This window comes from Bos indicus, chromosome 19 (genome assembly GCF_029378745.1).
Source record: "Bos indicus isolate NIAB-ARS_2022 breed Sahiwal x Tharparkar chromosome 19, NIAB-ARS_B.indTharparkar_mat_pri_1.0, whole genome shotgun sequence".
NCBI classification, from domain to species: Eukaryota; Metazoa; Chordata; class Mammalia; order Artiodactyla; family Bovidae; genus Bos; species Bos indicus.
The window spans coordinates 28,754,612-28,768,134 of NC_091778.1; the positions used below are offsets into that span (position 1 = coordinate 28,754,612).

Here is a 13,523-nt window from a genome sequence, read left to right on the forward strand (position 1 = left end):
CCACACTGGTGGGTCCCTCTACTGCACCTCAGGTGTCCCAGCCCCCAGCCTAGGGCCTGGAGGTCCCCTGAGCTTGCTCAGCCAACTCATTATCCTCCCACTTTCCCTCCAGTCACACGGATCGTGCGGGTCATTGGACAGCCTCGGGGCAACATGCTTTTGGTGGGCATTGGGGGCAGCGGGCGGCAGAGTCTGGCCCGCCTGGCCTCATCCATCTGCGAGTACATCACCTTCCAGATTGAGGTCACCAAACATTATCGGAGGCAGGAATTCCGAGAAGGTAAGGCTGGGTTTCTGAGACAGAAGTGAGTTTGGGGCTGAGAGTGAAATAGCAGGAGGGAGGGAAGCCAGGTAGGGAGGATGGTGTCCTGTATGTGTCCCTGGCTGGGGAGGGCTTTCTAATCAATAGAAGAGGAAAGACAGAAGGGTGAATCTGAAACATCTGTCTCCTCTGGCCCAGATATCAAGCGTCTGTATCGCCAGGCTGGGGTGGAGCTCAACGCCACGTCCTTCCTTTTCGTGGACACCCAGATTGCTGACGAATCATTCCTAGAGGACATCAACAACATCCTTAGCTCGGGCGAGGTCCCCAATCTCTATAAGGCGGATGAATTCGAGGAGGTGCGATGCTTCTACACCCACTACCAGTTGGTTCTGGCTTTCCTAAGTCCAGACGATGCCGCTGTCGCGCCCCCTCTCCAGCTCCTCCATTAGGTGGAAGAAGTGCTCCTCTTGGGCCTTCTTCCCTCCCCGGACCCTGGTGGGCAGAGCGGCCTTAAAACCCACACCCCGTGTCCCTCGCTGTTCCCTCCGCCCTGGGTGCTGTCCTGGAAACCTCCGCCCTCTGACTGTGGCGCCGGCGCTCACCAGATCCAGACGCTCATCATAGACCAGGCGCGCGCTGAGCAGGTGCCGGAGTCCTCGGACAGCCTCTTCACCTACCTCATCGAGCGCGTGCGGAACAACCTGCACATCGTCCTCTGCCTCAGCCCCGTGGGCGACCCCTTCAGGTGACTCCCGTGTCGGCCTTCTTCTCCCTCGGGAATTGGGGCGGGGCGGGGCGGGGGGCACTCCTCCCCGCTCCTGGTCTCCCTGCCTTCTGTCCCCAAGACTCCGGAGTAGCGCCGGCCTGTCCCGCTGCGCCACACGCATCTCCGCGTCTACTTGTCGCAGCCTGCGCCCGGGCGTGCTTCGGCCTGCGGGATCTTTAGTTGTGCCATTCGGGATCTAGTCCCCTCACCAGGGATCAAACCTGGGCCCCCTGCGTTGGAGGCGCAGAGTCTTAGCCACTGGACCACCAGGGAAGTCCCAGCCTGTGCCTACTTTCAGCGAGTTCCTGTTGCTTACATGGGACTCATCCTCTCCTTTTTGGTAGATCAATTTTGTTTATTTTTCTGGAAGGTGAAGGCTGTTTTTTCTTTCTTTCGTTTTCAAGTTTTAAATTGTGGTTTAAAAAAAACTTAAAATTTTACCATTTTAACTGGTTTTAAGTACATTCACACTGCTATGCAGCAGATCCCCAGAGCATTCTTGTGCGAGGCTGTAACTCAATACCCAGTGGAAACTGCCCACTTCTCCCACCACCCCCAGGCCTTGGTAGCCACCCTTCTACTTTTGGTTTCTGTGAGTGACCACCCCTAGACACCTTATAGACGTGGAATCAGGAAGTACTTGTCATTTTGTGACTGGCTTATTTCACTTAGCATAACGTCTTCAGAGTTTATCCATGTAGCCAGCATCAGAATCCCCTTCCCCTTTAAGGCTGAATAATATTCCCTGTGTGTCTGCACCACATGGGATCCATTTTCCGTATTTTCAAGGGCATCAGAAAGGAGGGGAAGGACAGAGAACTTAGGCAGAGAGGCAGTTGGGGTCACCAATTTGTTTATCTTTGAATATTTTTGGCTTGTGTGTTCACCATGTACCAAGCTCTGGGCTAAGCATCCTGCATGTGTCATCCCATTGAATCCCCTAACAACTCTAGTTAGTATGCTTTGTTATTTGTTATTCGAGGTGAGGAAACTGATGTTCAAAAGGTTATGCCACTTGCCCAAGATCCATATTTGGTTGGTGTGAAACTGGCTCTTTCTGACCCCAGAAGCTGTTTCTAAATCATGCACCAAACCAGCTTTGAGGGGAGCACAATCTGGACAAGGCGACACAGGAGCACAAGGATGGGGCTTAGGGGTTCCTAGGGAATGAGTGAACCTGTGGCAAAGACCGTCGCTGCAGGCCGAGTCTGCAAATGTACTTAACTGCCTCTCACAACCCCTGCCAGGAACTGGATCCGCCAATACCCAGCCTTGGTGAACTGCACAACCATTAACTGGTTCTCAGAGTGGCCACGCGAGGCCCTGCTGGAGGTGGCTGAGAAGTACCTGATGGGAGCCGATCTGGGGACCCAGGAAAATGTGAGGCCCTCCTCCCCATCTCTCCTCACCCCCCCGCACCCCTGCCCATTTCCGTTCTCCGTTTGTCTCTACTCCTTCCCTGTCTCATAACCTCTATGCATCGATCTCAGATCCACAAGAAAGTGGCCCAGATCTTCGTCACCATGCACTGGTCAGTGGCCACATATTCCCAGAAGATGCTGTTGGAACTCCGAAGACACAACTATGTCACGCCCACTAACTACCTGGAACTTGTGTCTGGATATAAAAAGTATGATGGCAGAGTAAGGGGCACAGAGGGCCTGGGAACTTGGTGGATTTTTTGGTTTTGTTTTGGCCGCACCTTGTGGCACGTGGGATCTTAGGTCTCTGACTGGGAATGGAACCCCTGCTCTCTACAGTGAAAGCACTGAACCACTGGGGAATTCCCAGGAGCTTGGTGTCTTTTGAGGGCTATTGGTGAAACGATGTCTTAGAAAATATCCAGGAGCTGGCCAAGGGGACCAACTTGAGGACTGGGATCTGAATGGCAGAGAGGCGGGGGGCTTGTTTCTGTCCAGGAAGTTAAACCAAGAGAGGGGTTCCAGGGGATGTGGCCATCTCAGGGGCCCTCTGGCTGTGACCCCTTTATATACCTCTCTGTCCTTGTCTCCTGGAATAATGATGTCCTTGCTCATAACCACATTGCAACTGTGACATTATATCATGGGTATATTTGGCAATATATAGCCTCTTCTCTCTGCCTTTAATATCTTCTAGACTTTCCACCATTCCCAAGTTATTTATTCATTCATTAAGTTGTATTGACTGTCTTTTTATATGCACAACACAATAATTTGCTTTGAAGGTTATAAGAAAAAGGTAAAAAAAAAAAAAACCCTCTTGTTTATTGGATTTAGTATTTCAATCAAGGTGAAGAAAAAGCCATTTGTAATAATAATGATAGCCAACATTAATTCATTCATTTAACAAGTATTTTGAGCATGTACTCTGTGCCAGGCACTATTTTAGATACTTGTAATATGTATGTCAGTTAACAAAATGAAGTCCTTGCCTTCGCTGGGTCCATAGGTTTACATCCTGTTTATGATTCTGAGTCACTTTGTTAAGCAATTTACATGCATGTGCTTACGTGCTCAGTTAGCCATATCTGACTCCGACCCCATGGACTGTAGCCTGCAAAGGCTTCTTTGTCCATGGAATTTTCCAGGCAAAAATACTGGAGTGGATTACCATTTCCTACTCAAGCGAATCTTCCCAACCCAGGGATCAAACCCTCATCTCTTGTGTGTCCTGCACTGGCAGGAGGATTCTTTACCACTGCACGACCTGGGAAGCCCATATTTAGTATTTAATTCAGAAAACAATCTCTTAGACATTTTTTGGGGGACTGCACAACATTAAAACTTTGTGAATGAGTTGCCAGCATTTAAAACTTGAAGCCTTGGAAAACTCCAGATTTCCAATCTGTCTTGAAACATCAGAAATTGTGGCAATACAATTCCACATTCACTCTCAAATGGAAAAAACCAGGCTGAAGCCCAGGGCTTTGTCCACAAAGGTCCGTCTAGTCAAGGCTATGGTTTTTCCAGTAGTCAGGTATGGATGTGAGAGTTGGATTATAAAGAAAGCTGAGTGCTGAAGAATTGATGCTTTTGAACTGTGATGGTGGAGAAGACTCTTGAGAATCCCTTGGACTGCAAGGAGATCCAACCAGTTCATCCTAAAGGAGATCAGTCCTGGGTATTCATTGGAAGGACTGATGTTGAAGCTGAAACTCCAATACTTTGGCCACCTAATGCGAAGAGCTGACTCATTTGAAAAGACCCTGATGCTGGGAAAGATTGAGGGCAGGACAAGAAGGGGACGACAGAGGATGAGATGGCTGGATGGCATCACTGACTCAATGGACATGGGTTTGGGGGGACTCTGGCAGTTTGTGTTGGACATGGCGTGCTGCGGTCCATGGGGTCTCAGAGTCAGACACAACTGAACTGAACTGAACTGAAGCCCAGGGATGGCCACCCCCTTGAGAGAAGTTTGTATTTTCTGGTTCACTGCAGCCCCACTGCCTGCTGCACGGTGGGGAATTGCTGCACAGTAGAAAGGCCTCAGGTAGGGAAGTGGTACAATGAAAACGGTAGCCAGCACGCCAACCCTGACAACGGTGTGTAGAATAAATGAGAGGGACAAGAGTCCGGAAACAGGAAGACCAGTCGGGAGGCTGTTGGCAATGATCCAGGCAAGGAAATGATACAGATCTGACTAGGGTGGTGGTGGTGGCAACAAGCAGAAAGTCAGGGACCAGAGCCATGCTGGGAAGGGAGACTACATGGGCCTCTCCTTTCTGGGGGCCCAGCCTCCTGGGGTTCCTGATCCTACTCTGTCCCCTAGGTTGCTGGCGGAGAAGCGGCAGGAGCTGCTGGACCAGGCCAATAAGCTGCGGACAGGGCTGTTTAAGATTGATGAAACTAGGGAAAAGGTGGAAGTGATGTCCTTAGAGCTGGAGGATGCCAAGAAAAAGGTGGCTGAGTTCCAGAAGCAGTGCGAGGAGTACCTGGTCATCATTGTGCAGCAGAAGCGGGAAGCGGATGAGCAGCAGAAGGTGCCTCTGCCCCCCTGGATCGCCCCTGCCCCTCGCGTCCCCTATTCCCTGTGCCCACTGGGCAGAGGGGCTTCCAGCTTCAATCAGTTATAGGGCAGGGGGTGCCAGTTCCACTCCTCAAGTCTTCTTTAGCTCTCTCTTGCATCATTACCACTAGCACCATCACCCCCACTTCTGCTCAAGGTGAAGACAAAAACCCTCGTCTTCTCTTCATCCGTAGGCTGTCACAGCCAATAGCGAGAAGATTGCGATTGAGGAAGTCAAGTGCCAGGCACTGGCTGACAATGCCCAGAAGGATTTGGAAGAGGCATTACCAGCCCTGGAAGAGGCCATGCGGGTATCAGGACGGGAAGGCACAGGAAGGAGACTGGGCTGGCCTTCCTTGTTCTCAAAGTCCCCTTGGAAGGGAGGAGGAGGGGAACTGCAGCTAAGTCCTGTCTCCATAAAGGACCCGTCTTGCCACCTGAGTTGACTCTGGTCCTCAAGTTCATCCCTTTTCTCAGGCCCTGGAGTCTCTGAACAAGAAGGACATAGGAGAGATCAAGTCTTACGGACGCCCCCCGGCCCAGGTGGAGATGGTGTTGCAGGCAGTCATGATCCTTCGAGGCAATGATCCCACCTGGGCAGAGGCCAAGAGGCAGCTAGGTGAGCCAGGAAACCGGAAGGTAATTTATGCCAGTCCACCCAGCATTCCTCTGATCATCTACTGGACGTCAGGCACTCAGAGAGACAGAGATGAAGGATGCAGTGTGCCCACTCTCAAAGCACAGAGCCTGGTGGGGAAGATGAGGCATAACCATCAGTTAAGGTCTTCGGTTGTAGGTAACTCATCTTCATTTACGAAAGAAACGAAAGAAAAAAGAATGAGGGACTTCCCTGGTGGTCCATTGGTTAAGACTGCGCTTCCAGTAAAGGGGAGCGGGTTCAATCCTTCGTCAGAAGATCCCACATGCCCCATGACTCAGCCACACACACACACACACACACACACACACACACACACACAAAGGGAGAAGTTGTCGTAAGGATATTGGAACGTATTTCAGAATCTAAGGACAGGAGTGCCTTTGCTCCCCACCCCGCAAAAGGACAAGAATCAGAAAAGGGAACAAGGGTCTGTTTTACTCTTGTGATATTTTTCCTGCTCTGAGTTCTGTTGGTGGAATGTAGCCTGAAAGCAATAGTTTGGTGACCCCTGCCCTAGAAGAAAGTGCAAAGTATATAGACAGAATGGTGTGTGGGATGGGTGGTCAGGCTGAGAGGGTGGAGGATACGTGATGGGAGTAGAGGCTGAGGAGGTTGTGGAGGCTCTGGGAGCCTCGAGGGTCTAGATGAGGGAGCACGGCCAGTGGAGGGACTGTGGGTTGAGGTCAGGCCTTGGGAACTGAGCCCAGGAAGCACATGGCTATGCCTGAGCAGTGGAGGTGAGGCCCCCAATCTTCATCCCCCAGGGGAACAGAACTTCATCAAATCACTGATCCACTTCGATAAAGACAATATCTCAGACAAGGTCCTGAAGAAGATCGGAGCCTACTGTGCCCAGCCCGATTTCCAGCCTGACATCATCGGCCGTGTGTCACTGGCTGCCAAGTCCCTATGCATGTGGGTTCGGGCCATGGAGGTAGGCAGTGACAGGCGGGGTGGGAGCAGTGAGGCCGGATGGGAGGAGGGGGATGGAAGGCTCATGGCAGGTGAATGGGTAGCGAGTGAGAGGGTGCCCGCTGTCTCCCCGCAGCTCTACGGGCGGCTGTACCGGGTGGTGGAGCCCAAGCGGATCCGCATGAACACCGCATTGGCCCAGCTTCAGGAGAAGCAGGCGGCCCTGGCCGAGGCTCAGGAGAAGCTGCGTGAGGTGAGCCTCATACCTATGTTTTCCGTTTTCCGAGGTGGTAGCTCTCCCAGATTCCCGATTTCTAGGATGCTTCCTTTCTGTTTATTTCTCCCTGTCTAATTCTACCCCCTCCTCCTTATAGTCCTATCTGCCTCCCACTCTGCGCCTTGTTTAGACGGCTGCCTCTGGCTCAAAGCTAAGTCAGTGAGAGGGTTACAAAGGCACAGGGGCGCTGTCTCTGGGGAGCCCTTCCCACAACTGACCTGGAGCTGGCAGTGTTCGCCATCCTTTGTTGGGGCCCTTTGGAGAAGGTCCTTGAGACAGTAACTGATGAAGTCTGTGTGGCAGTGGGTCTTTGCTCGGGGGATAGGGCAGGGGTGTCACACTGCTGCTTGGACCTGGAGGAATACGAGGGTGTTGGAGCCTGGTGTTGTCGTCTGGAGGTAGAGAGGGTTATTTCCTGTGAGAAGGCTAGATAATCCAAAAGGTGCTGTCCTACCAGATACATGCACAAGTAACTCTCTTTCAGGCAGAATATAAGTGCTATTAGCAAGAGTTCAAAATTCTTTCAGTCTATCATTTAATTTTCTGTCATTGATTTAATAGGTAGTGTAAATATATCGACATGGTTTGAAATTCAAAAGGACAAAAGCATATCCAGTAAGAATTCTCCCTTTCACCTTCTGCTCTCTAATCACCAGCTCCCCTCACTTGAAAGTAACTTCTGCCTTCCAATGCAGGGGATACCGGTTTGATCCCAGATCAAGGAACTAAGATCCCACATGCCTCGGGGTAACTAAGCCCATGTGCTGTAACCAAGATCCAGTGTGCACACACATACACACAAAGAAGATTCCATTCTGACCCATTTCAGAGGCTTCTGGGCAGTTTCCAAACCAGGGGTCCCTAACCTTCGCTGTGTGTCAGAATCGGACCTAGGGAAAAAATATATTTTCAGGGATCCAAGCAAATGAGTAATGGTTAAAATTATTTACTCAAGATTTGGATTGAAATGTAATATAGCTGGACTCTGGGCCTCTTCCCAGACCTCTAGTGCTGTGTTCAGGGTTTCTCATCTCTGGGCGACCCTGATGGAGAAGAAGGCTTCAAACGGCTGATTTCAAGGCTCCCCCAGAGATTCTTACTTAGTTGGCCTGGCAGGAGCCCAGGGTCAGCACAGTGCTAGCTGCAAGCAGGTGGCTCAGCATGTCTGATTCTGAAGTTCTACTGAAAGCTATATTTGCATCTTACACTTTCAGTAACAAAGGAGAAATTTCAGTTCCCTGTTTGCTTACGCTTACCAACTAGAGGTCCTCAAGACGCGGTGTGAGATCCCCCACCAGCAACCTAACACGAGGTGCCCTACAAATGCTTCTCCCGAGAATGACGCTGTTGGCAGCTGACCCTACAAGCCCACTTTTTTCCCACATGTGAAGGGGACAACCCCTAATTATCTGGCCCAGGATATGATTCATCCAGAGGTGAGAAACCTTTCCTAATGGATGGCCATACCTGTGAGTGTTTAGGCTTGAAAGAAAGAGTAAAAGAGTGAAGATTTCAAGAGAGGTTGAGAGGTCATGATGAACCGAGGTGGCGGGGGATTGAAATCAGGAGGTGGGGTTCTAGCCCCAGCACCGGCAGTAACCAGCAAGTCGCTTAATCCCACTAAATCTTGGGCATTGGAAGGCACATTCTTAACCTCTGGACCACCAGGAAGTCCCAGAACAGACTCTTCATCCACCACAGAACTCTTAATTAAGGCCACCCTTACAGACTACATCTCTCCCCTGTCCAAGCCCCATTTCCTAGAAATTGTCTTGCTTCAAACATCTGTCTCTATAGAGAAAGCCACTCATTCATAGACAAAGCTACAGCCATCTGCCAACGTCAGAATAACACAGGGTTGGCCTAAAGACTTTCACTGAAGTCATAGAAGTTAAAAGTTAACCACACAAGTGTAAAAACCCACTGGACCTGATATGAGCCTTACTCACCTTACTTACCTTACTCAGAACACCTGTTCACACGCTGCAGTCTGATCAGGAAACTCCCAGCACTGTCAAAAATGTTTTGGGGGATTTTCTGGTCTGCATATATGTATACTCTCTCTTTTTTTAAACCTGTGCCATTGTTTTTTTCATTTTCTCTTTTTTTCCATTTTTTCATTTTTTGGCCATGCCATGTGAGTTGTGGGATCTTAGTTCCCCAACCAGGGATCAAACCTACACACCCTGCATTGGAAGCATGGTGTCTTAACCACTGGACAGCCGGGAAAGTCCAAAATGTATACTCTTGAAGGGATCTGAGAACTAGTAGTCTTATTCTATGCCCGAGTTCTAAGCAAATTGAGAAATAAAAGGCATTTGGCCAAAATATAACCTATAAAGGCTAGGCTGGAGGATGTGGAAGATGTCTGTGAGCAAGTGGCCCTCCTAGTGGGGACCCGCATCTTCAGACAGACGTACCTGGTCTTGGGCGTTGTTGGGGGGGCAGAGTGGGACTTGTGCTCACCCCTAAAAAGAAAGGGCATGAGCTCAGTTGAGCATTCCCAGTTTACTCTTTCCAATTTTACCAGTCAGATCAGTCACCACCTCCCCTGGAGAAGGGTGAGAAAAAGTCCTGGAGGAAGTCTTCCAACACACAAGGGAATGACCAATACAAACAATTGTAACAAGCCATGACCCCAGAGGAAAAAATAAGCCCAGAGAAAATTCAGGTTATGAAGAAAACTTGAAAAAAGTAGACCTCTAATTAGTATCATCAGAGAGAGTGATTAAGAAAGAAATGACATCCACAGAACAAAAATAGGATGATGAAAGGCCAAACGAAAAGGAAGAATTCTGGGAAATTTAAAAATGATCAAAGTGTGACATTCGGTAGAAGGGTGGGAGGACAGCATCACAGAACGTACCACAAAACCAGAGGCAGAAAGCAGAAGAGAGACACGACCAACCTGTAAGAATTTCTGAAAGAAAAACACATCAGGGATAATAGAAAAAGTAGTTAACAACTGGTTCAGCCCACACAGTGACCTGTCTGAGTGGGTCTCACCACGAGGAGCCCAGCCTGGTTCACACTGGACACCAACCCGGATCATGATGACATTGACGCTGTTTGTTAGCATTTGACCTTTATAATCAGTCTAGAGATGGAGCACAGAAGACCCAGTGTGGCCTCTCTGAATGTCAACCTCAACGATATAAAAATAAAGGTACCGCCTAAAAATTGGGGAAGTGGACACAGCTGGGAAAAGACAGGGCAGTGCTTTTGCAGCAGATAAAATAGAACACAGTTTTAACGTGTTGGGACTTTCCAGTTGTTAAGTTTCTGCACTTCCACTGCAGGGGACACAGGTTCAATCCCTGATCCCTGGTTGGCAAACAGATCCCACATGCCTTGCACAGTGGCAACAAACAAAAAAATATGAATTTATTACTTATAACACTAGAATGTTATTTAACATTATAATAAAGGTAGCCAGTAAGAGAGATTAGGAACTATTAGGAAATTTGGAGAGATCGTGTGTGCTTGCTAAGTAGCTTCAGTCATGTCCAACTCTTTGCGACCCTATGAACTGTAGCCGGCCAGGCTCCTCTGTCCATGGGATTCTCCAGGCAAGAATACTGGAGTGAGTTGCTGTGGCCTCCTCCAGGGAATCTTCCCAACCCAGGGATCGAACCTGCTTCTTTATGTCTCCTGCATTGGCAGGTGTGTTCTTTACCACTAGCGCCACCTGGGAAGCCCTTGAGAGATTCTAAATGCCCTTGAAGTGGTCTTTGTGGGTGTGAAACAAATAGTGAGATTTTTAATTGGTCCCTCTTATTATAGTATTGAAATGAAGTCCACTTAATTTATCCAATCATGTTCATGTCCTGATTTTATAACTTGTATCTATCAATAAACATTGTGATATTTGGGGAAAAAAGAAAAAACTACTAGATGTAGAGAGAAAGGGATGAGGTGTGTTGGTATAAGGGAATCAGATCTTCATCTATCATAGCATTAAGTCCATAGAAATAGTCTAACGTTGATAAAGCAGGAAACAGCTGTATAAAATATACTTGTAGTATCCGTAGAGGATGAACTGGAAACAGGTCACATTGGCTACCTCAAGAAGGAAGCTGGGTAGATGGAGCAGAGGGTTGGGAGGAAGATTTTCATGCTTTCATGCCTCTTGAATTTTAAGTTACCTATTCACAAAGTAAACACAATTAAAATAGAAAAGGACTAGCAGCGTCAAGATGTGCTCATGCAAGTACAAGGGTACTCATTACAGCTTTGTTAATTATAGAAAACGTCGGGAAGACACAAATGTCCATCAGTAGGAAACTTGTCATATAAATTGTGATTCCATCATACACAAAATCAGCAGCTGTTAAAAACAATGAGACAGCTTGACAAGAATGGATTTGAAGACAGGTGAAAAATAGTAAAGTATGAAACAGTGATACTGAATGTTACCATTTATCTTTTTGAAAAAAAATCATCCATTCAAGAAATATTTATTGAGTGCTCGGCACTACCTGGGTCTGATTCAGTGGCGAACGTGGCGCTCCCCTCATGATGCTCACATTTTCTTTACTGTTGATGGACTTGGTCTGGAAAGTTACACTAGAAACTGCTGACAGTGGCTCCCTCTCAGGCTGGGGCTGGGAGCTGGGGTCAGGAGTAGGAGGAGGACAAACCCCAGCACACTTTTCTTCCTTTGGAATGTTGATTTGTGTGAAACATATTCACCATTCAAAAAAAAAAAAATACAAATGGGACAAGTTATTTTCAAAAAAAGTTAAAGATGTTAGGTGGGATGATGGTGTTATGACTATGTCCTTTTCTAAAAAGCAATGCATTATGAGGTATTTAAAGTTGAAATGTCATGAGTTTGCAACATTCTTTAAAATACTTTGGGGAAAAACAAGTAGATGGCGTAAATACAGCAAAATGTTAACAACTGTTAAATCTGGGTGATGGGTGTGTAGGTATTGCTTATATTAGTCTTTTTCTTAGGTTTGAAATTTCTCATAATTATTTTTAATTAAAAAGATTAAAGCTCCAAAAATTTAAAGCTGTATATAAATATAAATATATATATATATACACACACACACACACACACACACACATACATCCAGTAGCTGCATATACACACACATACATCCAGTAGCTGCATAACCATAATAGTCAGAGATAGGGAGATAATTACTTGAAGAAATAAAAAGAGACATGGTTAAAAAATAATTTGCTACTGAAGAATGGAACTAAGTAGGAAAGTAGGCTAGAGGACCATTGCTTTTCCTTATAACCTCTTTTATTTTATTATTTAGGTCTTTAACCCTGTGCATATATTTCTTGTGTAGAAAATCAAAACAGTGAAAACATGCAAAATAAATAATGAAATATAGATATATCACGTAGGTTGGCTGCCTCCCCAGAGCCCAGTCTCCACGGGAAGCCAAATTACAATCAGAGGTTGCTGATGAGTGTGGGCTCAGTGCATGGAGGTGGTTGCGTGAACCTGATGACAAGTGCCATGCAGTAGAGCCTGCCAGATAACCCAGCACGTGTGTGTGAGGGCCAGAGCACCCTTTCCCTGTGGGCCCCTAGCCTCTGAGTGGCCTATCTGATCCCTGAGCGACACCTTCTTTCTTTAGATGCTCAAGTCACTCAAGGGTGACATTTTGAATCTCCACTTTGCTTTAAAAAATGTTCCCTGGAGGGAATTCTCTGGTGGTCCAATAATTAGGGCTCCATATTTCCACTGCAGGGCCATGGGTTCAATTCCCGGTTGGGAAACTAAGATCCCCACGTGCCTCCTGGCACAGGCAAAAATAATAATGATAATTCCTTGGAGAGCTACTTATCTCATTCCCAAGTTCTTGGAAGTCAACCTCAATAGTTGGGAAAAAACGAAAATTTCCTTGTGATGAGAACTCAGGAGTCACTCTCTCAACAACATGGAATGGCGGTTATTTTTGTGCTATCTGGTCCTCTCTTGTCAAAACATCCTGTGTGGTTTATCCCTGTGCTACAAGAGGCCCATCTCTTCCTCAGCCTTGAGTCCATGACCAAGCAGTTTCCAGGCTCAAGGAAGGAGTGGTGGAGTGGTGGAGGCTCAGGAAAGAAAACTCACCTGATCACATACATTTGATATTGTTTTTTCCTTCACAACAACCCTGCAGGGGAGGTGTTAATTTTTTGTACCTGAGGAAACTGAGGCGCCAAGAGATCATTTTTCCCAGAGGTCATAGAGCCACAACATAGCAGATGGGTAATCCGAAGCCAGAATCGTCTGGCCTCCAGCCTGTGTTAGATCCCCATACTCTGATCCCTCCCAGGTGGCTGAGAAACTGGAGATGCTGAAGAAACAGTATGATGAGAAGCTGGCACAGAAGGAGGAGCTTCGCAAGAGGTCTGAGGAGATGGAGATGAAGCTGGAGCGTGCTGGGATGCTGGTGTCCGGGCTGGCTGGCGAGAAGGCCCGATGGGAGGAGACAGTAAAGGTGAGGCCAGCTGCGCCCCCTGGCTCTCCTAGCTGTTGCCCACCACTGCGACCAGCTCCCAGCCCATTTAGGTGGAGGGACAGGAGGGGAAATGATGGCGATGCTTGGGTGTAGGGACACCCAAGAATGGGGCGTGGGCATTCTTCCTCTCCCATTTGGTGAGAATAGTGGGAGGAGAGGCTTTTGTGCCAGGAGGGATC

At 47.9% G+C, this 13,523-nt stretch overlaps 1 protein-coding gene across 11 annotated transcripts in view; it reads left to right on the plus strand.

The window, feature by feature from the left end:
* The window catches only part of DNAH2 (dynein axonemal heavy chain 2), a 108,464-nt gene that overhangs the window by 76,094 nt on the left and 18,847 nt on the right, over positions 1–13,523 (plus strand). For all 11 annotated transcript variants that reach the window (XR_011561981.1, XR_011561982.1, XR_011561983.1 and 8 more), the window contains 11 exons: positions 113–280; positions 461–621; positions 871–1,010; positions 2,279–2,411; positions 2,522–2,661; positions 4,785–4,995; positions 5,216–5,332; positions 5,499–5,640; positions 6,447–6,616; positions 6,731–6,847; positions 13,159–13,323. Coding sequence is in view for 6 of the 11 variants with exons in the window: in XM_019982262.2 (XP_019837821.2) it covers positions 113–280; positions 461–621; positions 871–1,010; positions 2,279–2,411; positions 2,522–2,661; positions 4,785–4,995; positions 5,216–5,332; positions 5,499–5,640; positions 6,447–6,616; positions 6,731–6,847; positions 13,159–13,323 (1,664 nt within the window). In the remaining 5 variants the exon portion in view is untranslated. The remainder of the gene's footprint in view (positions 1–112; positions 281–460; positions 622–870; positions 1,011–2,278; positions 2,412–2,521; positions 2,662–4,784; positions 4,996–5,215; positions 5,333–5,498; positions 5,641–6,446; positions 6,617–6,730; positions 6,848–13,158; positions 13,324–13,523) is intronic.